Raw genomic sequence first — 25,765 nt, forward strand, 5'->3', positions numbered from 1 at the left:
CTTGCAGCGGAGTCGTTCACAAGAGAAAGATCAGCGTTCCCTCCGTTCCTATTTTTTTGTGCTCCAAATGACTTTTCACAATCTCCAAAACACGTCTTATATTATAATTTCTATACACAAAAAATTATTAAAATTTAATATTAATAAAAATACGATGAGACGAATTTAGAAAAAATTTTGCATGCCTATATTATCTTTTATTGAATAACGGAAATTTATTGTCAAAGTTATCAAAATTTAACCTAAATATTGATTTTGGGCAAAAAAAAAAAAAAAAAAATAGATAAAGGTAACCATTAAGCTGAAACTTGGTCACTTTGATCCAATTTAATCCTTTTTACAGAGTAAGGCTTATTAAATTAATTGGAATACTACTATTATTAGTAATTTTTATTCTCTACCTTTTTTTATTTTTTTTTTTTGAAAAGATCTTATCCTCTATTTGGCCCTATTCTTTTGAGTTTCTGGATAGAGTATATTTCAGCAGGCAAAGCAGGGCTTCTAATACATTGCAAAGCAGATTTCAACAGAGCAGAAGGCTTCTCAAAGCAGATTTCAATAGAGTAGGGCACAACAAGACAGGCAAAGCAGCTCAAAAGAACAAGGCCTTCCTCCCAAGGTATTATAACCCACACTCTTTTTTTTTTTTTTTTTTTTTTGTGTGCCAAAATAGTTTTTTGGTATTACAAAAGGGACGAAGAGGTATTTTCCAATTGAATGAAACCACATAATAAATAAATAAAAGTACCACAATAATCCACGAAAGACCTTAACACTATCTGCCATCCACAGATCCTTCCAGGACAAAGAAAGACCACATACACAAAATTTGACAAGGTTTGCAAAAACAAAAACTTCCACTGTTTTTTTTTTTTTTTTTTTTTTACTTGAAAGGGCAGCGCAACTGCAACTATTGATAAAATATCCATATGAAATTACATCAATTTGATCTTGCAACAACAAAAAAAAAAAAAAAAAGGAAAAAGGGCTATTAGGTGAAACAAAAATGATCATTGATCAGTAATGTAAATGAATGAAATGATATTAGCTATATTTACACAATTGTGGCTAAATTGCCACAAAACTTACATTATACTACACTTGACCCACCATCACTCCCTTTATTAGGTTGGAAGGAAGGAATTAGGGGATGCTTCAACAAAAAGGAACTCCTTTTTCCTTTCTTTTGCTCTTTCTCCTGCTCCATACGGCAATGACTTGTCTCTTTCTCACACCAATATAGCATACAACTATTGTACGTTTGTCGAATATAGTATTATCCTTCATCCAAGGCACAAATATTAGAAATAATTTCCCGTTGAGCAGTAAATATACCTTCTGATCTTCCAAAGCACATAATCGTTATCATTCCTCAGTGACTTCAGTTAGCCTTTGCTTCAGCAACCCCCAGAGCACAGCAAAAGTAGATTGAGCAATGCATGCATCTGATAGTGTACCATAATGCTTCAATTGATATTGTCATCGATTGCAATAAGCACAGCTCCTCACGCACCAGCAGCACATACTTCCAGTGGGCATCAGTATGGATCAGCATGAGTTTGCAAGCAATCTGCTAAACGGATCTAATCTGCGAGAAGAGCCATTTTGTGACTTCGCCTGGTCATTGCAAGCACTGCTCACACGCAAAGTTCTCCTATTTCTTATCCTCCGGTATAAGAAATCTTCCGTGTCTAATACATATGACACCTACGGTACATGCCAAATTACAAGGTGCAATAAAAAAAAAAAATTTATTCCACACACTTAAGCTCTAAAAAGCATGCAATCAACCTTTTTCAAAATGCCTATCTCTTCCAATGATCAAAATACCTTGGACGAATTGCAAGCTATCTTGCACTCTAATCCATTGACAACTTGAACTCCTTCCATAGCCTTGGAAGCACTAGATGATTCTTCTCCACTCGTATGTTGGTGTTTATTCCTGCTACAGCATGTATCTTAGCTTCAGTGGAGCTCAAGGCTCCAATCAATAATTTACAACTCAAAAACACAAACATTGCATACCTCTTCAGAAATATCCCAGGCTTCTCTTTCTTATCTGGGACAGCTGAGAGATATTCATTATGTAGATAGCTTGAAAAGTTGGGTTCCATTGACACAGCTGTTACTTCAGGTTTTTCATGCCCTTTCTCCATTAATTGGATGGACAATCGCGTTGGTGAAGATGACTGCATCATACACGAACATGCAAACATGTATGAAACAAACAAGCCAACAACTGTCCACAATTATATAACTCCAGGAAAAAGAAAAGAAAAGAAAAGAAAAAAAAAACACACACACACACACACACAGGAGAAAGTAGGAAATTTCAAAATGACATACACATTCAATACGGTATATGTTCTCATCATGAAGTAGAACACGAGCATTTTCGTGATAAACGACATCCAAAAATCTCTCAGGCTTTCTGGAGCTTTCATATGCATATAGCAGAAGAAGCTTGTTGTCCACTTCCTCAGAGGCCAATATTTGAAGCTGAGATCCAAATACAAAAGCAACCAAAACGGTAGAAAACAGTTAGATATTATTACAAGGATAAAGCAATAAAATAACAAGTGCTTGGAATTTGATAGACCTGCTTGACAAGCTTGTATATAAGCTTGTCTAAAGTGAACAGAAGATATGATTGAGTGCCAACAATGGCTCGACAATCATCCTCAAATTTGGTGTTGTCAGATGTACCATCAACCAAACTAAATAGTGCATTCATGAATCTGTACCAGGAAAACTATGTCAGATTACCATGCACTGACCAACAAAATGCTTTTAAAGTAGAACAATAGAGCCTTATAAATAGGAACCTTAAAAACAGGTCAGACGGAACTGTTTCATGGGAAGATTTCCATTTGCGGTCGGCTGTAGTTGAGTTAATCTTTGCTGATTGTATTCTTTCATACAAAGTCTGGCCAAAACTAATTGTAAGTTTTAAGGTCACACTAGAATAATCAACAATAATTTGAGAGGACTCCAAAGTAAACCCTTCCTTACCTGATGTAATCTAAAGAGAACATAGAACGAGTCGTTTCCATAGAAGATGCGGGAATTTTTTCTTCTTTCATTTACAGGTGCAGGGACATGCTTTGTTAGAGGCTTCACTGTTTGCAGAAAGCGTTCTGAAAGAGGCAATGATATTCCATCTCCATCTTGTGCATCTGCCATTCCTTCAGCCTCACCCTCACTCTCAGCCTTATTATCATTCCCATCATGTTCCCCATCTTCTTCATGCTCAGGGGAGCAATCCTCTCCATCACCGGACTCACTGGGGGAAACATCCCCATTTTCTGAAGCATTCTCACTGTCCTCTGATGACCTGTGAGCACTCTCCTCGCCTTCATCATCAACATCTGCATCATTTCCTCTTCCAGCATCACCTTGATGTACCTCACCTCTCTGTCTGCTTTGTTGTGGAGCACTTGAAGCACCATCATTTGGCTTATTGGCAGGCTCTGTGGCTTTTGTATCCCCAAAAACTGCAAAATTATCCTCCTCAAAATCTCCATTTGGAGACAACTCACCCTCTTCTCTTTCGACTTTGGCATGTCCATTAGACTCTTCGCAGTATTTAATTTCTTTATTTTGTCCTGTTGTCACTCCATTTGATGCAGGAACTGGTCGTGTAGAATCAACACCCTGCAAAATCAAAAGACATAATTACATTTTATCAATCAACCAAGAAAAGAGAAACTTTGCCATGACATATTAAAATCATCAAAATATCTGTGAAGTTGGTTCACTTCACTTCTTTTTCTAATCAGACTTTCCTTATCAGACATTTACACGAATGCATTCAACTTCTTAAGGTGTGAACCAGTACAGTAAATCAGAAGGAAAGAAAGGCATAACCATCAATGATGCACAACAATTAAAGGTAGAGAAATACCTCTAACGAAGGTAAAGTTCCACCATTTGATCTCAACTCCAGCCCACTGTTTTCTGCTGCATTCCCAACTCTCAATTGTGTGGTACTATGACCTGATACAGGGTCAAATATCAACCAGCATGTTAGGAAAAAAAAAAAATTTTAATAAAAACCAATATGAAGTCAAAACTATACAAAGTCCATGGTTACAAACTATTGACATTTATGCTTAAAATTGTAACGTTACAGTCACAGTTTCAGGGCAGAACTAACACACTACAATACTCATAATATCAAGTATAAGACTGGAAAGCTAAGGATGAGCAGCATTTTTCTTATTTCAGTGATATTCAGCAATTATTACTATGTTAACATCACAATTATGGAGGATCAATGAACAAACCTGATGGGTTTTCAATGTTCCTTCCATGTTGCTCAACTCCAGGAGGAAGAGTTGGGTTAGAAGCGGCCAATCGTTCATTAGATGTCGTTTGTTTTCCATGACCAGATATTTGATCGATCATGTTGCCATTACTCTGTGATCGAACTTGATGCAGACCACTGCTACTGGCATCAGGATACACATCATCTTTGGCATGATTGCCAGAACTGGATTGTTCTGGTGGACTACTTTCATGTTTACGAACAGCAACACAGCCACTAGGACTTCTATCACTTTCACCAATAACAGGACCGTCTGTTTTGGTAACCTCATTCTTAGCTCTAGTGTCATCTTCAGAGTCCTCTGCACCCTGAGCTCGAGCAGGCACACCAAGTACAGGTTCCAGGAAAGATGTCCAGATTTTCATCACTTTATCCAACTGTTCAGCTGTACAAACTTCACTGCAGGAATATTTCACGAGGTCATACAAATCGTCATGTAACTCTGCATCAGGGTACTCAAATTCCATGTGGGATATAACAGGTCTTCTGTTTCCAGCAGCAACAGCGAAAAGCACATCATCCTCTTTGCATTTTTGCTCACTAATCTCTTTAACCTCTGCCAATAAAGCTGCGAAAGAGAAGAGGATACAATAAGCAAGTTTGTAAAAAATTTCCACCCATCACACCTAATCCTTGCATTATGAGCACATCAACCAGCCAAAACTATAACAGTCAGCAAAAAAACCTTCCCCCCCCCCCCCCCCCCCCCCAAAACGAGAAAAAGATAAAGAGACAAAATCAGGCTAAATTGAGGATACCCGGTAGGGTAAGGAGGAGGTGAGAAAGCTAAGAACCTTTATAAATAATAAAATTTAAAATAAAAAAATGTTCACACACAAGCAAGAGATTTAGGCTGCAGTGCTTTTACTCATTTCCTAGACCACCTTAAGGTTTGAGAATTTATAACAAATAAGGATGATAATTGCATCCCATATTATTAATTATGTGGACAACAAGACTAGCAACCACCATTCACTTTAACGCCAAGCTAGAGTACCCAGTTTTGTATAAAAGAGCAATTTACCTTTTGTACTCAAGCTCTTTGTGTCTTGCTGCTTGAAATAGAAACTACGATGATCAAGTGATTTATGATAATTCTTGGAATATATTTCAGCCCACACCTTGTTGAAATCAGCTCGGCATCTGGCCCATTCTTCTTGCTTTTGTTTCAAGCGAGTCAATATAACAGGCAAAGCAAGAATTGCATTCTTTTTCAATACATCCATGACATCAAGACCATGATCCCCATATAACCGCTCAATGCATCTCAGATTTATAGCTGGAAAAAAGGAAAGCAGTGTCAGACACAATACAACATCAGATACTCTGTAAATATAGCTTAAAGTCAAGAATCAGAATGTACGTGTAAAGTGGTCCTCTATCCGGATAGGGTTTTCTGATTTAATCATGTTTGAGTTGATTTTGTCCAAAAGATCTTCCACACGCTTAATTGTTACGTTCACGGACTCTAACAGCATGTCCAGTTCAAACCTGATAAATGACAAAGGCACGTCACATGGACACATGGTTAGATAAGGATCATGAATCCTCAATAGGGTATGACACTATAACATATGTAACAGACAGGAAGTTGGATATACTTGAGAATAAAAACACACTTAGTACAAGTTTATTCACTGACTTTGATGCAATGTAAATAAACAAGACATGAATTCTATAGGATAAATACCTGTCATCTTCACACCGAAAGAGGCTCTCCTCATACTGATTTTTACGCATGTGTTTAAATGAGTAATCCTCACTTCCAGAAGTGACAGAGACCCAGTGATCATTCAATACTTCAGCTCCAAGCTCCGTCCTGTGGCTTGCCAAAGGTATGGGATACTGCATCATTAGCACAGACATGGGGTTACTGAAAGATGTCAAACAGGAACCATCATTTTCCATAAACACAAACAAACAAATATCAGCCTACATTCTTGGGAAGCAATCGATAACTAGGTGTGCAGCGTTCACAGTTGGACAGGTCAAGCTCTTGTATAGGTTTTCCTATATACTTATCCTTGTTCGAATTTGAAGACATTCTCAGATTTGCAACTTCTTTATTCCCATAAACACCACTTCTATCAGTGCGGTCCCTCTCCCTGCTCTCCCGATCTCTATCCCTGTCTTCTCTTACACTATCCCTATCTCGCTCCCTTTCCTCATTTTTCACTGATTTTGATGGACCATCGCTCCACAAAGATTCTGGCCACAGGGATTCTGGACAAAATTGGCCACTCAATATTAGGTAATTATTGACAAAAGCAGCAGAACGTAGCCAAAATTTGCGACACCTAACAAATCATATGAACATCTAATGAAGAAAAAATTATTAACTCATGCAAACTTAGAAAGAGGGTGTTGATTGTACATACTTTTGCTTATAACACTGCCAAGAAATCCATCTGCAAAAACAAAATATTGGTCATCAGAGATAAGCATAATATCTGAAAAGATGATAATAGATAGCACCATGGTCTCATGTATTACCAGGTCTCTCACAGCGTGCCAAAAACTCATCAAACCCATCCACGAGATCTTGATAATTTGCTAGTATATCACGTACCTTAGACAAAACACAGAAGTTTTCAATTTATTACTGATAAAGTTCATTGTTATTAAGTGTTTAATTGAACTTCTATAAATAAGAAACTCTTAATGCAAGGAAAAAATATATATTAACTTGATTTGTAACAATGTTCATCATGGCCAATCTAGGTGTTGAAAGTGTTAAGCAAATGGGGAAAAAATAAAAAACTTAGTGAAATGTTGGAAATATATAAATCAGTCTTACCAAAGCTTGCAATTCTTGTCTTGTGATTATCTCCCTGCTGTATATGTGAAGGCATTTTAAAAATTCCTGATAATCATCAGGATTATGTAACCCCTCCTTAACTTTTTCACAGAATGCAAATTCTTGGCCGTACAAACCTGCAACAACGTCACCAACTTAATGACTTTACACAAATAAGTAAGAGCGTATAAAAAGTTGACTGATATTTTATGGGTTTGCCTATTCAAGCCTTACAGACGATGGGATCTAAAACCCCAACCCCTACCCCTACCCCTACCCCTACCCCCACCTCAAGACATAAGTATGGTCAAAGAAGAAAGCCAAAGGTAGGAGACTAACAATACATAAGACATCAAAGGAAAGAAATTTACGTAATAAGTAAATTGCTATTGCTGATTTCAACACTAATATAAACGATATACTGTTTCTTAAAGAATTAATAATTAAGTAAAATAAAGCATATGTTCTGCTTCCGAAGTCAAAAGGAAACAATCTTTATGGTGTTCCAAGCAAAATGTCAAACTGGGATGAGAATCCTACAGAGCATAACGCCATAACCCGACACTCGTTACAAAGAAAAAGCAGTTAAACAAAAAGTCATTGCCTAATGAATAAGCAGTTATAAACAGTTGCAAACTAACGCAAACAGTTGATATGCATTTGGTTCAGCCAACAATGAACTGTGTATGCGAGCATCACTGCAGGAGCAGGAGCAGGTGCGGGTGCATTAAGACACAGACAAATTGCACTGCACTTAGATTCCACTCTACACACTTTCAAACATTTGATAACACCATAAAAAAGAGCCATGGACCAAAATATTCACGTGAAAAATTCAATGTCCGTATGCTCACTTTTTATAGCAGCACTCTTATCATCATAAGACCCAGGTACACTACGCGGTCCATAGTTTTCAGCACCTTGGTCTGTAATAGAGTCTTCAACCCTGAAAGCAACTTTCACTTTTGTTAGAATTATCTACGCCAATATATTCCTGCTCATAGCTCTGATCATCTATTGCCAATTCTGACCTGATAATACCATCTTTTTTATCTCTTTCTTTATCAAGCCGCCTCCTCTGATCTCTCTCGGCCTTCCCCAATTTATCATTGTCTGCATCAGAGCCATCAACATTGAACTCACGATCCTTCTGCTTAAAGAAAATAGGATAATTATTAGCAGGAAGGTCTATGTAGAGGAAAATAGCAAAGCAGGAGGATCATGTAGATGAAAAAAGCAAAGCAGGAAGACCATGTAGAAGTGAACAACAAAGCAAGAAGAATGAGGAAAATACCCTATCCATCGACTTTGTTAAAGGCATGGCTAAATTCCTGTCCCGCAAGATAGAATTTTTACCAGATGGACCATTTAGACCTGCTGTTGCTCCTGATGTATCAGGCAGAAAATGTGTGAATTCCTCAAGAAGGTCCCGATGGTCTCGGAAGAGTTCGGCTACCTGCACATCATAACGTATATGATAATATGTCAGCAAAGATCATAATAACAAGATTCTTTTCTCTCATTAAAGATATTGGTTCCGTAGGCTTTTGAATCCTATCTTATATCCTATCCAAAAATTTCCTTTTTCGCCAGATCACCTACCCAATGCATCATTTACCGTAAACTTTTAAAAAAAAAATCAATTTGAGTTAGCAGGAGTCAAAACAAAAGAGTGGGATAAGATGCAACACGAAATGGGGCACAATATCTTGTTCCTCCACAAGACCGCCTCCCCTCCCCTCCCCTTTCTAAAAAAAATGCAAAATCAACCACAAAATAAAAAAGCATACCTCCTGATAGACCTCACCGATGGTCTTGTTTTCTTTCCTATACATATTTAAAATGTCAAGAAATGATTTATAGACACGCTCATCGCCGTGGAACCGCAACTGCAATAGAAACCCAAGCCATCTTTAAGCATACATGAACAAACAATTTTCACTAATAACATCCAAAAAATGCCATATTTTTCACCTTAATTTTATTAACAAAACTGATTGCTTCTTCAAATTCAACTGGCTTTTTCGCAGGAGGATTCTCATCCTCAGGAGGAAGGGTGATTTCATATCCCTTGGGCAAAAAGGTATTAAATCCCAATATTAAGTCGCGATGCCCTTTGAACAAATCTTTAACTCTTGCTATAACACCAGTAGTGTCGATTCTACAAAAAAGCATGCAAAATGCGGTTGGTTTACTACAAGTTCAGAACAACCGTATCAAACAAATATCACTCAACAAGCTCAATAATGATCAGACCTCTGGGCTTTAAAATCCTTCATAACTTCTAAAAACTCATCATATTTCTCCTTCTTCTCCTGGAACATTTCTTTCACTGCCTTCAGGTAAGCTAAGGCATCGTTAGTCGTTAATCTCTGTGGTGTAGGTGCAACAGCCCCGCCACCTCCAACCATTTGCGGCTGCCCTGAGCTACAATTACCAAAATACAAAAATTACATTAGTCGGAAAGAGCCACATTGACGAAATACAACTAGCCATCACAAAATTCATCAAAAAAACCTAAACGGGATACCATTAAACAAAACAAACATTCAAGGCACCAAAGAGCTAACAAACACTAATACAAACTTATATTCGATCTACTTAACCTTTTTTTTTTTGGAAAGAAAAATGAAATCGTTACGGAAAAACCGTAAAGATCAAATCTTTACCCTACAACACACTACAAATTACCAATTCGAGATTACAATTACTAATCTAAGAATCAAAACCATCAATCAAACATAAATTGAACAATTTTTTTTGAAACCATATCACACTCATTACACATACAAACAAATTAAATATTAGATAAAATCAAAAATTAAAGCATAGAAAAAGTGAGGAGAGAGAAAACTACCTCTCGCCGCGATAAGAACTAGCAGGTTGCGGCCGTTTAACTTGAGGCCCTGTAAACACATCATCTCTAGACCTCTTCATATCTAAAAAAAATCACCACTAATTTCTCCTTCAACGAATCATAGCAGCTCTAATTTCTCACTCAAAAATCGCCAAAAAATAATCAAAAATTCCTGTAAAAAATACAGAAAAAAACGCTCATTCAGCATTTGAACGACATAAAAACAGATCTAAATAGCAAAAAAATTAAAACTAACAACACCTAAAATTCAAACAATCTAACAGATCACAAAAACAAAAAAATTAATCGCATTACTTGAAAATTAAGCAACGGTAATCATAATTAACAAGTAATTAACACAAAATTAAAACAACAAATCAGAACAATCAACCAAACTAAAAACAAACGATAAACATAATAATCTAATTAAACAAACAAAAAACATAAAAATAAAAGGATCGCTGAAAAACTTACCAAGAACAAAATCTACAATCTGGTTTTTCAATAACACAACACAAATTACACACACAAAAAATGGGGATAAAAGAAGAAAAACTTGCTGATAGTTTGATGATGATGAAATTAGGTTTTGAAAATCGGAAATAATTATTCAAAAAAAAAAAAAAGAGTTTTGGTTTTTTTTGGTAGCGAGAAATAAAAAAGAGAGAGAAATGGAGGAGGGATTTTTGAGCTATGTGAAGGTTTGTTTTTGTGAAGGGTGATAATAAGAAATTTGTAAATTAGAAGCCGAAGGAAGGGCGATGAGAGAGAAACTTAAAATTACGAGTAAAAATGAATTATTAAAAAAATAAAAATTTGTAAATGAATTACAGTATAACGGGTAATAGCTAATAGGTTAGTGTTAGTATTTTTTTTTTACTACCGGAGTTACTATAAAAAATAATAATAATAATAAATAAAAAATGGGTTTGGTTGATAAATGGATCTTGGTTATTCTTTTTTTTTTTTTTTTTTTTTTTTTTTTTGACAAGAAGGATCTTGGTTATTCAAGTAGTGACTTTTGAGGAATTTTGAAGGCTTTTGGTGTTGTAGAGTTATGGGTGAGCTTTTTGGATGAACTAATCTTGTACTTACTTTTTTTGGGTTGGTTTTGTACTTTCTATGTGTTCCTTATAATGTGGAGGTGGGTTTTGAGCTTGGCCCTATTTTATAGGGTTTGGGTCAAGTGGTATCCAAACTCTTATTCGGGTTGAATATTATGTTATGTAAAAAAAATGGAAAATTAAAAAGTTTATTCTTTTCTATGTGTGGATTAGATGTTATTAGGGTAAAAAAAAAATCACTTAAATATACGTTGTATATATACGTTGTATATGGTAATACTTTATATTAGGATTTTTTTTTTTTTTTTTGTTTTAAGCGCTTGGGCCTCTAAGATAGGCTTTGTACACAACTAATTCCATACGCTGATTTTGTCTGGTTAAAAGTCTTGATGGTGGCACTCTAGGTACATTGTCGAATTTTGTTTACATCAATATACCTATATTGATCTACACTTTGGGGGAAAAAAAAGGTAGAATTTATTTTTTAAATGTCCGTTGAAATAAATTTTTATTTAGTTTGTCTTTCATATTTTATGGATGCGATTTGTGTTTCTTTGTAAAGAGATTGATCAAGTCCATATGTATTAATCACGCATATTCGTGTTTGTTAAGCCATGGGCTCTTATTATAAGAGTGTTTAAAGAGGATAATATGAAAGATAGTCGCCTTGATGCTAATAATAATATTATATCACTTAGGGCCTTCAGTTCAGTTCAGTTCAGCTGAGTTCAGTTCAGTTCAGCTCCTACTTTCCTTCTCTTATAAAATATTCATTTCAGTTCAGTTCAGTTTAGCTGAGTTCAGTTCAGTTCAGTTTAGTTCAGCTCTTATTTCCTTCTCTTATAAAATATTCATTTCAGCTGAGTTCAGTTCAGTTCAGCTGAGTTCAGTCAATGAGAACAGGCCCAATTAGATTTGTTTCATTTTGTAACTTGCTACATAATCAAAGATATTTGTGGTTACTTAAGAGTGTTTCCAACTTGGAAATTGTCAAATTTCAAACGAAACAAAAAATTTGATACATGAAGAAGTAACATATACAGAGTAGTATATACTAACGCATATGGTCTAACTTCAACGGTTCCATGTATATTGCATGTCTTACATGTGGTGATGGTGCAAAACTATTTTGATCGCTTAACGCGTACGTAACGTGCGTTGTTGAATTAATGAGAAAATTGCATGCAATAAAAGATGAGGATGCAATAGTGAACTATTATCAACCATTATAATCATTATAGCCTTATGCAGTAAATCTTTCCTTAATACTATACCAATTATGTCATTTTATTCTTGAAATGAAATGTTACTCATATTCTAGTAGATAATTTTTTATGTTCCCTTTGCCCATACTCACTCAAGGTTGGGAATTTGAAGCTTTTTAGTGACATTGTTGATAATTTTCTTCATTTCATTAAACTATTGTGGAATGATAACTATCGCCATTGGAAGAGTGACATGTGTCAATTTATTCAATTATCAACCTTTTGGCTTTGTCTCGCATGTAATTTTACCAGTATTTTCGTTGCCTTAATCTAGTCTCATGATTTAATTTATTGTGAAGAAAAATCTAATCTAATACTCATATTAATAGAAAAAACCATACAACGTTGTTAATGATTATAACGGTTGATAAGAGTATAATATTATAACCAATCATGTAATCATTATATTATAATCAAAACTTAAGATGGCAGTTAAAAAAAGTTTTATCACTTTTATATATGTAGATATTAGTTGTAAACTCATAACACAACATTTAATTTAGTATGCAAAACATTAAATACGAAAAATTAAAAGTTTCAATTTCATCAGAACTTTGAACATTACTCGCTACGTCCCAACGAATTTATTTTTTCTTTTTTTGGTTTTATTGACATAAAATACAATATTATAGAATATTAAGAATGGTAACACACTTTTTCTAAATTTGTCATCATTTTAGTAGCATGATAAGTGATTCTCCTCTTCTAAATTGATTTTGGGCATTTGTTGGTTATTTTTGTCAATCTTTTTGTTTTGTATCGGTGGATTTTAGTTTTATCTTTGGAGATGGACGATTTGAATGAATAGGGTAGTAAAATGTTCATTGTAAGCTCTAAGCATTTTTTTTGATAATGAAAGTGTAAGGACCTGTTCACTTCAGCTTAATTTCAGTCCAGTACAGTTCAGCTCCAATCAGTTCAGTTTAGTTCAACTCCTAATTTTCTTATCTCATAAATTATTCATTTCAACTCTATTCAATTCAGTTCAGTTCAATTCAGCTCCAATCATTTCAGTTCGGTTCATTTCAGCTCAATTTAGTAAATGTGAACAGACCCTAAATATAATTTACAAATTGTTGAAGTGATGGGATTTTAATTTAGAAGATTATTATTCCTATTCAACTGAATGAGTCCATCCCATCTTGCTAGTTGAGGTACGTACGAACTATGTAATTTTTCTATTGGCTCGTAATTTTATTGTATAATAATTATGCTTCATTCATATAGCAAATTATAGTTTGTACCCTTTCTTTGTTTACATTATGAATATACAATGTTTCTTACTTACTTCTTTTAAGTTTTTGTTGATCTTAAAGAATACAAATTACATAATATTAAGTCGTTCCTAGAGCCCAAAGAAATTGATCCAAAGCACATTTTAACAATCAGTTTTGACTAATTTATAAAGTAAATATTTTTTTTGAATAGCTATAAAGTATTTTATTGTGACATATACCATGTAACTAGGGGTGAAAGTTCGGTTTGCGGTTTGGATTATAGCCAAAATCGAATCCAATCCGAATTAATTCGTTTTCGAAAATCTCAATCCGAATCCAAACCGAATTAAGATTCGACCCAATCTAATCCAAACCAAATTAATTCGGGTTTTCAAATTAGAATCCAATCCAAACCGAAATTTGTTCTTTTCTTTTGCAACATTCAAACCCGAAACTCGAACTTCACCCTGAAAATTCCTACAATCATTTTTTGTTAACTACTCGTTTATTCTTTGTGAGAGAGTAAGATATTGAGAAAGGAGAATTGAGAATTAGGTTTTTTTTTCAAGTTTATATATGAAAGGGGAAAGTGGTTGGATACTTTGGAAAAGAAAGTGGGCTTAAAGTATTAGGTCGAAATTCGGTTTGTAATCTGTAATCCATATTTTTTAATTTTTCCAATCCGAATTAAAAAAAGATATTCGGTTCGGTTCAATTTTAATCCGAATTACTTTCACCCCTACATGTAACATTTTGGGTTGCAATAAAAAAAAAAAGGTAATATTTTGGGTCCCTAAAAAAATGTATCATTTTGGGTTATTATGGAGCCTTTTTTTTTGGGTAAAAATGAATGAATACTAGTAATTTTTATTTCGGAAAGCATCTTGTAAAATTTGGATAATATACCTCCTTTTATTATGTATAAATGATACTAAGTATTTTCTTAAAATTAAAATATTCATTTTAATGATAAATGTCACATGAGAGAATTATTTTCTATAATTTTCGCTAATTATTGGTTATAATATTTTTTTTTTGACAGGTATAATAATTTTTTCAGAACTTCTATTCATCCACGATCATACTAAGACCACTCTCAGCAAATAAAAAAAATGCCATTATCACTCTACCCACTTTCTCAATCCTCTTTTCCACTTTTTCTTATGGGCATTTTTTTTCTATAGGTTCTTACACATTCATGGGCTAAGAAAAAACCCACACCACTCTCTCTCCTACTTTTTCTCTCTCCTAAAGTATTACTATCATCACATTATTTATTTTTTTTTTTTTTTTTTTTGATGATTTGGTACCATGACCCACACTACTGTAGCAATTAATTTTTGCCATTGCTATGAGCATTTGAGGATTTCCCCATGGGCATTTTTTCTAATGTTCATGAGTGGGAAGCCAAAATTTCATTGTTTTCATTAAAATCTCGCAAAAAAAATGCCCATGAGTGAGAGTGCTCTAATGGACCGGACCATATTACATTAGTACTGTATTTATTTCCTTACAAAACCTTTGTCAAAAATCTTTGCATAATTTTTGATAAAAAATAAAGATTTAATTTTTAAAAGTAAAAACAAAAAAAATTAATTTTTTGTCCCAAAATACTCCATTTGTATGGCTTAAACCCCAATCCCTGAATTATAGGTTGCAAAGCCCTTCACTTCCAAGCAACCCCAAATTTGCGCCGCCACTCACACGGCCACCCCGTGAACACTCCGGCGCACGACCCATCTTTCTCTCTCCTCCCCGTGCAATGGCGCAGTCACTGGAGTTGCTACTCATACAGTTCTTGATGCCCGACAATGATGCTCGTCGGCAAGCTGAAGATCAAATTAAGCGATTAGCTAAAGACCCACAAGTTGTTCCTGCTTTAATTCATCATCTTCGTACTGCTAAAACCCCCAATGTTCGTCAACTTGCTGCTGTTTTGCTTCGTAAGAAGATTACTGGTCATTGGGCTAAGCTTAATTCTCAGCTTCGTCAACTTGTTAAGCAATCTCTCATTGATAGCATTACTATGGAGCACAGGTTTTTTTTTTTTTTTTTTTCATTGTTTTTCTTGCATTTTGATGGGATTTTATTTGATTTGTTTGAAGAATTGAGATGATTTGATATTGGGTATGCAATTGAGGAATAAGTTTGATAATGGGTAATTGAGGAATAAGTTTGATAATGGGTAATTGTGGAATTAGTTTGATAATGGGTAATTGAGGAATTAGCTTGATGATGAGTAACTGAGGAATTAGTTTGATGATGGGTAACTGAGGAACTAATTTGGTAGTGGTTAATTGTGAATTAATTGTTGTAGTTGGGTTTTTAATTGTATATAATAAGTGATGCAATTATTGATTTTTGATATTGATGGAATAGTGTGCAGTGATTATATTGTGATAATGGAATAAATTTTGAATTTTTCCAAAACCCAATGTAGTTGAGATATGCAAGGTGTTTGATTAACTACAGGAAATGGTGAAATGTATGTTCTATGAAGACTTAACTTTTGAATCAGAGGATACTAACAACTCTGATTTTGCAGTCCACCAGTGCGACGAGCTAGTGCAAATGTTGTCGGTGTTGTTGCAAAGTATGCTGTTCCTGCTGGAGAGTGGCCTGAATTGTTGCCATTTCTTTTTCAATGCAGTCAGAGTGCACAAGAGGATCACAGAGAGGTATGCTTGACAGCTGCTGCTCTCTTATTGACACTTTGTAGCTATCTTGTCACAAGACTAAATATTGTTCATACTCCTTATTCGAATGACTGTATTGCCATCTTGCTTCACTATTATCGATGACTTGATGAATTTAGTTTGGCTTTTAGGATCTCGAATCCCTCTCTTGTTCCCTGAGATATGTGCACACATTGAGTGAGATACATACATGTGCATACATACATATATATTAATCCGTATATTTTTAGAAATGAGATCTGATGATAAGTTTTCTTGAGCTGAGAGGAATGCCTAGGGATCTCAACCAATGAAACATGTTGGCTAGGTTAAAGCCCTCATGTTCCAGGAATCAGGATAATGGATCACCCTAAAGTAGCTATAACATTGATACTGCAGAAGAGATAAAATTGCCCTCACTGTATCCAACTTGACTTCCATACAGTGAGCATGGTCCCATTTAATAGCTGCAGCCATCACTAATGTGACAGTTGCCATCATTTGACTGAATTGTTACACTGTAATTTTGCAAACTTGGTGAGCTGATCTCCATTTCTTTTTAGTGAGCCCTATTTCTCAACAGGTTTGATGCAGCCTTCATTTTCTAGGTGGGAAACCCCTTGATTCATTTGTCCAAACTGCTGAAATCGTTGCTGAAAACCCACATAAGCAAAAGATAGAAAGTAATTTCAGGCATTGGTTTATAAACAGTGCGGTGGTGGTTTGTTTGTTTAAACTGCTGAAATTTTTGACAAATCCACATATATGGGAGAAATAAAATAACTTAAGTTATTGGATAAGGATCAAGACTGAAGGATTACAATTGTCGTGGCATATTGTCTAATTGGCTGTGTTTGCCTTGGTGCCTTTTTTCTGCTCTACTAAGTCATGTATTTGCCCCATACCTGTGGTTTTGGCATTGTATTTGCCTTTAACACAGTGTAGGATTGATATTTAAAGCCCTGTCATTATAATTAGAATTTAGATCAAACCAGAAAGTACTCACAAAAGTTTTGTTATACTAGAAATAAAACAATGACAGTTAAAATGCCACTATAAGCAATATCATAAAAGAGTCATATTTTATGACCAATACCATTGTTAGATGGATCTGGATGAATTTCTAATTGTAAATCCTAATAATATGAATTTTTTCTGCACTTCCTAAGTTCTTAGTTTACGATGTCTTTTAATGGGGTCTTGAGCTGTAACAGTGCATGCATCTTTTTTTTTGCATGTGTGTATGTGCTATGTGAAGTTTCCATAGTGTATTTAGTGTACTTATATATGTTGTTGCTTGTTGCATTCGTTTTTGTTGTTCTCATATGGAACTTAAGAGGGTATCATAAGCTAACAGATTGCACTTTGGGTTTTCATGCTAGGTTTCATTGATTCTTTTCAGCTCATTGACTGAAACAATAGGGGATACATTTCGACCACATTTTGCAGATCTTCAAAGTCTTTTGCTAAAGTGCTTGCAGGACGAGACTAGCAGCCGAGTTAGAGTCGCAGCACTTAAGTAATGAGAAGTCCTGATTTTTTTGGCCTTGTAGTTCTGTGTTTCTGGGAATTGTTTTGCAATTTAATTTATGATAATAGTATATTCAATTTCCTTTGCTAGGGCTGTGGGATCGTTTCTAGAGTTTACGCATGATGCATCTGAAATGGTGAGTTTCTAATTCATCATGCAATTGTAGCCTTATGTACAATTTAAAAAATAGGTGTTTCTTGGGGATTCACTTCGTAGTAAAAACAACAAAAGGCTAATTGATAATCCTACCAAGAAAGAAGAGTAAAAGCTGGACTGGTGAATTTTTGAACCCAGATATCTGCTTAAATATTGAATTGACTTGTAGAAATTCATATAGCTAAATTTTCTCTGGTAAATCTAAAGCTAGTGAAAAGATTTTGGATTATATTTGAACTCTTAGTCATGAGATCAATGAGATAGCTCCATGTGTTACACACATAAATAACTTGGCAATTGCATCGTAATTCCTATCTTCCCTACAAAGCAAAGAAAATAAATGTTAAGAGGGAGCTACCAATCTTTGAACTCTAAAATCCTTACTTATTATGTTAGCCTTTAACAATCATGACATGAGGAAAGTGATGGTTTTTCGAAGATATATACAAAATAGCTCCATGTTGGAGGATAAGAGCAAATCTGCAACCCCTTAATTTTATTACTCTTATGACCAATTTGATAATCCAACCTATTTTCACGCCCATTGCTCCATAGCTGTATGGATATTTCGTTGCTGTGCTGCTAGCCTGCTATCTGCCACAATCCCAGTCTTTTTCCTCCTCTATCTAAGGCAACCGTCAGGAAATTACCTGTTATGTTAATTAAATCAAATGTGCATCTAAAGTGGTCAGGTTCAGCTCTCTTAATAATAACTTCTAGTTACTGCCAGTTTGGCTGATCACTGTAGAAAACAGTTCTTTAATAATTATTGAATACTTTTACAACTTAGGGTTCTTTTGTTATGTAGGTCAGATTCAGGGACTTTATACCTGGAATATTGCATGCAGCTAGACAGTGTCTTGCTTCTGGTGAGGAAGATGTGGCTGTTATTGCCTTCGAAATATTTGATGAGCTGATTGAGTCCCCTGCACCACTTCTTGGAGATTCTGTTAAATCCATAGTTCAGTTCTCTCTCGAGGTTTGTTCTAATCAGACTTTGGACGAGAGCACCCGTCACCAGGTTAGACAATATGTTTGGGATCTATCAGAAACTCATAGTGTTTGTATAAAGGAGTTTGCAGCAATGCTTATCTTTCCACGTGTCATTTTGTTTGTCAGGCTATTCAAATCATCTCCTGGCTGGCAAAATACAAGTATAATTCTCTTAAGAAACACAAGTTGGTTATGCCAATCTTGCATGTCATCTGCCCTTTGCTTGCGGAGTCAAGTAACAGGGAAGACGATGAGGACCTTGCCCCAGATCGTGCTGCTGCAGAAGTTATTGACACCATGGCTTTGAACCTCCCAAAGCAAGTGTTCCCACCAGTTTTTGAATTTGCATCCATAAGCTGTCAAAATGTCGACCCAAAGTTTAGGGAAGCTGCTGTCACAGCCTTGGGAGTTGTATCTGAGGGCTGTTTGGATTTGATGAAAAGTAATCTGAAGCCTGTGCTTCATATAGTTTTGGGGTCTTTAAGTGACCCAGAGCAGATGGTGAGAGGTGCTGCTTCATTTGCATTAGGTCAGTTTGCTGAGCACCTGCAGCCTGAGATTATATCACACTACGAGAGTGTGCTTCCTTGTATATTAAATGCTTTGGAAGATGTATCTAATGAAGTAAAGGTAAAATATGATGTTAATTACTGTCAATCATCAATCTTTTTGTAGCTTACTTTTATGATTGATTTGGATTTACTGATCAGGAAAAGTCATACTATGCATTGGCTGCCTTTTGTGAGAATATGGGTGAAGAAATCCTCCCGTTTATTGATCCTTTGATGGGAAAGCTTCTGGCTGCTCTTCAAAACAGTCCCCGAAATTTGCAAGAGACTTGCATGGTTAGATATTATTTCGTTATCTACTCACCTGCCATGCCCCTTTTGGCAGAGAGATGCGCCTTATTTTGAGTTGTCCTCCAGATTGATAACCTTTTGTATGTTTTTTTCAGTCTGCGATTGGTTCTGTCGCATCTGCAGCAGAACAAGCTTTCCTACCATATGCTGAAAGGGTTTTTGAGCTGATGAAAAACTTCTTGGTTTTGACAAATGATGAGGATCTACGTTCTCGAGCAAGGGCAACCGAGTTAGTAGGAATAGTAGCAATGTCTGTTGGGAGAGAAAGGATGGAGCCTATATTGCCACCTTATATTGAAGCAGCAATTGCTGTAAGTTTTCTTTAAATTCTGATGTGGTTTAATGGCTGGCTTTTGTTTCTAAGTATCAGTTTTTCATGTCACTTCAGGGTTTTGGGTTGGAATTTAGTGAGCTGCGCGAATATACCCATGGATTCTTTAGCAATGTGGCTGAAATTCTGGATGATGGATTTGTGAAGGTAACGATGACCTTTTTTTTGCAACTAATTGAATATTCTTTGTTAACTTGTATATGAATATCAACAGATAACTTTTTGATTATAAAACAGTACCTTCCACATGTTGTGCCGTTAGCAATTTCCTCCTGCAATCTTGATGATGGTTCTGCAATTGACATTGATGAATCTGATGGTGATGAAAATGTTAATGGATTTGGTGGGGTCTCATCAGATGATGAAGTTCATGATGAACCAAGAGTTAGGAATATCAGCGTAAGAACTGGAGTGTTAGATGAAAAGGCAGCCGCAACTCAGGCTCTAGGACTATTTGCTCTTCATACACGAAGCTTTTATGCACCGTATCCTTTTGTTATACGTCAACTATGCTTTACTTGTGCTGTATTTTCTTGATGATTACTTCCTTTACTTATGTATGCATTGGGATCCTTGATTGGCCTTGTAAAGATACTTGGAGGAGACATTGAAAATCCTGGTACGACATTCTGGTTACTTTCACGAGGATGTAAGGCTTCAGGCTATTATTGCCTTGAAAAGTGAGTTGCTATATCTGCTGGTGCATTTTACTTTATGGTCTCTACCATGTCAAATCTTACTATTTCCTTCTTATCCGTGTATATTGATTGATTGTTTCTTGTTTGATTGCTGAATGCTATTGTACAGACCATTTAGAATTATTCTTGACCTATTCAAGCACCTATTTTCACACATGAACCTACCTTTTAATTGGACTCGAAAACTATTGTGTTGTCTTGATATTAGATGCAGTGATGAAATTTATGGTGGGTATATAGAGGCCTCCTTTAATTATTGTTGATTGAGTAGTGGGGGAAGAGAGCAATCGAGCAATTAAATATAACTTAAAAGCATGAATATGTATGGAACTGAAAAATGGAGATCTTGCCGATCACAAGCTCCTCTTGGAAGGATCCATTAAAATAAAGCGCCATTTACCAAGCAAATCAACTAGACTTCTTATCAGCTTATGTAATTTTTTTGATGAAACTCTAAGAAGAGCTATGTTTATTATGAACTTTGAGCAAGATATCATCAAAACCAAGTTTTCTGCTTTCTTTTTTATTCTTAGCTAATTTGGTCATAGGTAGCTGACTAGCTGCATAAAAAGCAGCAGCAAGTGGTTTCTTATAGTTGTTTCCAGTCAATAATTCTCTTATCTCTTTAATCGGATTGTAAATGTTAAAGAGCCGGAATGACATCCATTCTCTGTTAGCTGTTTAGATTAATTTGAAGCCCTGCCTTATTATCTTTTGAGGCTGAACAGCTTAAATAGGAATTAAAATTATGTATATGAATAATGTGTATGTGTGAAATGGAGTTGTTAATTTATTCCCTAGTGTTCATGGATAAGATTCTCTTCTTCCTGTCTAAGTACAATCAGATATTCATGAGTAAATGTGTTGCTGAATTGATTTGTGACCTAAGGGACCAGCATCAGCATGCACAATCTTCCTTTTTTTTTTTTGGGTTTTTCTAAGTTATGCCCCCAAACTTCTTCGGTTTCTAAGTTGTGCCCATGATTTTTCAAACGTCTAAGCTGTACCCTCAACCTCACTAATTTTTATTAACAATAACCTTTTTTATTATTTTATTTTATGATTTTTAAATTTTTTTTCAAAGTGTCAAACCAATTAGAACCGGACACGTGTCAACTTAATAACGTCACGACACCATTGTTGACAAAATAACTTAACTTTCGTTAACGGCTATGGCTGTCAAAGGGTATTGTTGATAAAATATCGTGAGGTGGAGGGCACATCTTATAACTTTGGAAAAGCATGGGTACAGCGTAGAAATTGAAGAACTTGGGAGGGCATAGCTTAGAAAACCCCCTTTTTTTTTTTTTAAATGTGGACTTGGTGGCCCTAGCCCGTGCTTAAGGTTAATTTTTATCATATGCATATTCTTTTTTATGGAAGAATATGAACTAATAAATTCTAATTAAAAAAATATGTATAATAAATTATGAAAAACGAGTAAGTAAAACAATTGATGGAGTAATATGAAAATATAATGTATGTTTAGTAACCTACATCACTTCCCATCATTAATAAGAATTTAAATTTCCTACTCCGTATTGTGTATATGGCATTATTTGTGTACATGTACTTATTAAGAAAAAGAGGGACACTTGGCATCGAAAAGAGATTGCAAGTGGCAGCTTCTTATTGTACGTACATATGTACAATAGTATCCTCACAAAAAAAAGGCATACCTGGAATTCTAGAGAAAGATACCATGTGTCGTTACAAGAGTGCATTTTTTTTTCACCTTTATATTTGTATTTATATATATATATATATATAATCAGTTATGCTTTGACTGCAGATATACTAATAGCAGCACACGCAGTCTTTCAAGGTCATGCGGTGAGTGTACTTCTGAACATACTATATTTTTCTTAGCTTATAATTTTGTTCTCAATTATCATTTGGTGTATCTGAACAATATAAGGGCTGTGATGACCTACGCTCAGTCAGTTATGTAGTGCTGGATTTGGAATTTATATTGTAAGAAACAATTTAAGCTCTAAATTTGACGATTTTGTGTCATTGACTGGCATTTAAGAAACCATCATCATCTTTGCTAGTAAAGCATATTCAAGATGTAATAAATTAAATAGTTTAGTGACCAATTTCTATGCTATAGCTGTGCTTGAAACCCTATTTGGCAGGGAAAAGTATGCTCTAACTTTTTTTGTGTATTTACTTGTAGGACGGTTCATCCAAGGCGAGAGAAGTACTTGGTAATGATAAGATTGTGTTGTTAGTGACATTGGGTTCTTTGTTTCAGGTTATGGCTAGCTTTGGACCCTCTGATGACTGTTATCTAATCACCCCCCCCCCCTCTCTTGTGTCAGATACTGTCCTGAACATTTATATTAAGACTATGACGGAGGATGATGACAAGGAAGTTGTAGCTCAAGCTTGTATGGGCATAGCAGACACCATTAAAGATATTGGATTTACGGCTATTGAGGCTTGTTAGTATTATTCTACAAATGGATTTGTTTTATGATTTTACTTTTCTCACTGATACAAACATGTCTCATGATTTGTTTGTTTATTTATTTTCAGATATGCCGCAGCTAGTCGATGCAACACTAGTGCTGCTTAATGAGCAGTCAGTCTGTCAGCAGGTTGAGTCGGATAGAGACATTGATGAAGATGACACAGAGCACGATGAGGTGCTAATGGATGCAGTTTCTGACCTTCTTCCTGCATTTGCCAAATCTATGGGTCCTCATTTTGCACCCATATTAGCCAAACTATTCAGTCCCCTGATGAAATTTGCGGTGGGTTGTCATTTAAATTGCATGATTCCTGTCATGTATACTTTGAGTCTCTTTTTATTTATATTATTTTTATCTGAATGTATTTCATCTGCAGAAAGCTTCTCGTCCACCACAAGATCGGACTATGGTAGTTGCAACCCTTGCGGAAGTTGCGCAGAACATGGGTCCACCTATTGCAGGCTATGTTGATGTAAAGTGTTATTGATTAATTGCACGGTTTGCTGAGACTAATCCTTGAATTTGGTTGTGTGAAGTGTTTTTGTTTTCCTAATTTGAGACATTACTAGTCTCATTTTCAAACAAAATCATAGGATTATTACATCTTATTTTAAATATTATGTGGAAGGGTTATGAGACGGTGACTTGTGTTTTCAGGCGGTGATGCCATTAGTTTTGAAAGAATTGGTTTCTTCTGATGCAACGAATCGGAGAAATGCTGCCTTCTGTGTTGGTGAATTCTGTAGAAATGGCGGTGAAGTGGCTTTAAAGTATCCTTTTTGTGTGTTTAAGTCTCACTCAAGCTTGCTAGCCTTTAAAAGAAATTTTACATATTGTTATTTTACTCTAGTCTTGAATTTTCTTGTTAGCTTGTTTTACTTAACATCAATAATAGATATTATGGCGACATCTTGAGAGGACTTCATCCACTTTTTGGTGAATCAGAACCAGATAATGCCGTGAGGGATAATGCAGCAGGTGCTGTGGCAAGGATGATTATGGTACACCCCGAGGCAATCCCATTAAATCAGGTATGTAACTAAGCTTCTACAGAACTTCTTTAGATCGTGATAAGATTCTGGATTATGATAGGCCCAAATGTATATCATTCTTTTTTCAGGTACTACCTGTTTTCCTGAAAACTCTTCCTATTAAAGAAGATCATGAGGAGTCAACCGCTGTTTATAGCTGTGTTTGTAATCTTGTTTTGTCATCCCATCCCGAGGTATTGTTTTACTGTGAAAACTAGTTATGAATATTATGATGTATCCATCTCCTGGGAGGTTCTTCAGCTAATCACTTTTTTTTTTTGGGGAAATTTCTAATTTTTTTGTTTTGAAATTACGTGGCAGATCTTGTCACTGGTTCCAGACTTGGTGAATCTTTTTGCTCAAGTGGCACTGTCACCCATTGAGACTAGTGAAGTTAAATCCCTGATAGGAAGGGCCTTTTCACATCTCGTCTCAATGTACGGCAATCAAATGCAGCCCATAGTGAGTTCGCTCTCCCCTGCACATGCTAATGCTCTTGCTTCGCTGGCCCCAAAAAGTTGATTCCTACTGTGTCATTAAGCTGGTTTCTATTAGATCCTGAAAATATCAACAAAAGAGAAAAAGAATTCGTTTAGTCTCTTATAATTCCTGAAAGTAATGATGTCTGCCTGAACGTGGCAATTGACAAGACCTGGATGGAGATCTTTCAACCCCTCTCCCCCCAGGTATTCATAGTGTGCAATTTCTCCGTTAATTAATCTTCTGCTAACTCAACTTCACAGTTTGCCTTTGGTCTATGATGGATTCATACTGACCTGTGTAATAAAATTTTTGGTGATATGCAGGCTTAAATCAATTTTCGCTCCATGTCTGCTACTTTTTCTTGGTGAAAAAGTGGTGCCTTTACATTTTGATTACGATTTTTTTGTTTACAGGTTTTGGGTTCCTTGGAAGTAAAGTTTTGTATTCTTTTGATTCTTTATTTATTTTTATCTTGCCTCAAGGATCCTATCCGGTTCCTGCTTGTATTGGACAATCATACAACTATTGAACAGTCTCTTAAGAGGATTGTTCAATAATTTTTGGTTGTGATTATTACATGTGTGATATATGTAAGTTTTTCCAATTGACAGCGCGATATATATAGAATGAAGGTTGTGGGATGTTTGTTATATTTCTAAGCTTTCCAGTTTCAACTTTCAAGGCCTTTCTGGTGACTGCTGCTGCTAGTGAATTAACCATTGTCTATGTTACAGTCCCTTGAATTGGTAAATTAAGGCATGTTCTATTCACTTGATTTTTTACTATCGAATAATCAGAGGTTAATTGATTTAATTTATCAAAACTGACCTTTGCTGATAAATGTTGATTTTGTTGGTTAATTAATGTTTGCTTTCTTTGCAATTTCATATAAAAATTACTAGTTAAGCATCAATTATAAATTACTTCATCAAAACTAATAAATTTTCAATTTTATGAAGTGCATGCTCTTATTATTTCTACTCTTATTAGTAACATGAATCTG

At 35.3% G+C, this 25,765-nt stretch overlaps 2 protein-coding genes across 2 annotated transcripts; one reads left to right on the plus strand and one right to left on the minus strand.

Annotated features, from left to right (window-relative positions):
• Positions 1 to 991: 991 nt before the first annotated feature.
• On the minus strand, positions 992 to 10,725 carry LOC145602106 (paired amphipathic helix protein Sin3-like 4). Its single transcript, XM_081658255.1, has 24 exons — positions 10,456 to 10,725; positions 9,982 to 10,153; positions 9,381 to 9,551; positions 9,099 to 9,285; positions 8,915 to 9,013; positions 8,419 to 8,580; positions 8,156 to 8,274; positions 7,979 to 8,070; positions 7,125 to 7,261; positions 6,821 to 6,896; positions 6,706 to 6,735; positions 6,264 to 6,550; positions 6,018 to 6,172; positions 5,691 to 5,818; positions 5,352 to 5,606; positions 4,287 to 4,895; positions 3,905 to 3,996; positions 3,013 to 3,654; positions 2,826 to 2,926; positions 2,600 to 2,738; positions 2,347 to 2,499; positions 2,026 to 2,189; positions 1,831 to 1,945; positions 992 to 1,707 (listed from the first exon to the last, which is right to left on the minus strand). Exons 2-24 carry the CDS (start codon positions 10,059 to 10,061, stop codon positions 1,549 to 1,551), a joined length of 4,152 nt encoding a protein of 1,383 aa, XP_081514381.1. The 5' UTR covers positions 10,062 to 10,153; positions 10,456 to 10,725; the 3' UTR covers positions 992 to 1,548.
• A 4,405-nt stretch (positions 10,726 to 15,130) lies between these two features.
• LOC145600914 (putative importin subunit beta-4) lies at positions 15,131 to 25,414 on the plus strand. Its single transcript, XM_081656781.1, has 21 exons — positions 15,131 to 15,564; positions 16,073 to 16,205; positions 17,585 to 17,721; positions 17,824 to 17,869; positions 18,698 to 18,910; positions 19,009 to 19,512; positions 19,593 to 19,727; positions 19,838 to 20,053; positions 20,131 to 20,220; positions 20,311 to 20,558; positions 20,665 to 20,753; positions 22,564 to 22,604; positions 22,951 to 22,981; positions 23,096 to 23,218; positions 23,313 to 23,530; positions 23,625 to 23,720; positions 23,906 to 24,018; positions 24,144 to 24,279; positions 24,369 to 24,473; positions 24,601 to 24,965; positions 25,086 to 25,414. The coding sequence occupies exons 1-20, from the start codon at positions 15,290 to 15,292 to the stop codon at positions 24,799 to 24,801; spliced, it is 3,150 nt and encodes a 1,049-aa protein (XP_081512907.1). The 5' UTR covers positions 15,131 to 15,289; the 3' UTR covers positions 24,802 to 24,965; positions 25,086 to 25,414.
• Positions 25,415 to 25,765: the final 351 nt, after the last annotated feature.

The sequence above is a fragment of the Chenopodium album genome, chromosome 21, assembly GCF_948465745.1.
Source record: "Chenopodium album chromosome 21, dcCheAlbu1.1, whole genome shotgun sequence".
Lineage (NCBI taxonomy): Eukaryota > Viridiplantae > Streptophyta > Magnoliopsida > Caryophyllales > Amaranthaceae > Chenopodium > Chenopodium album.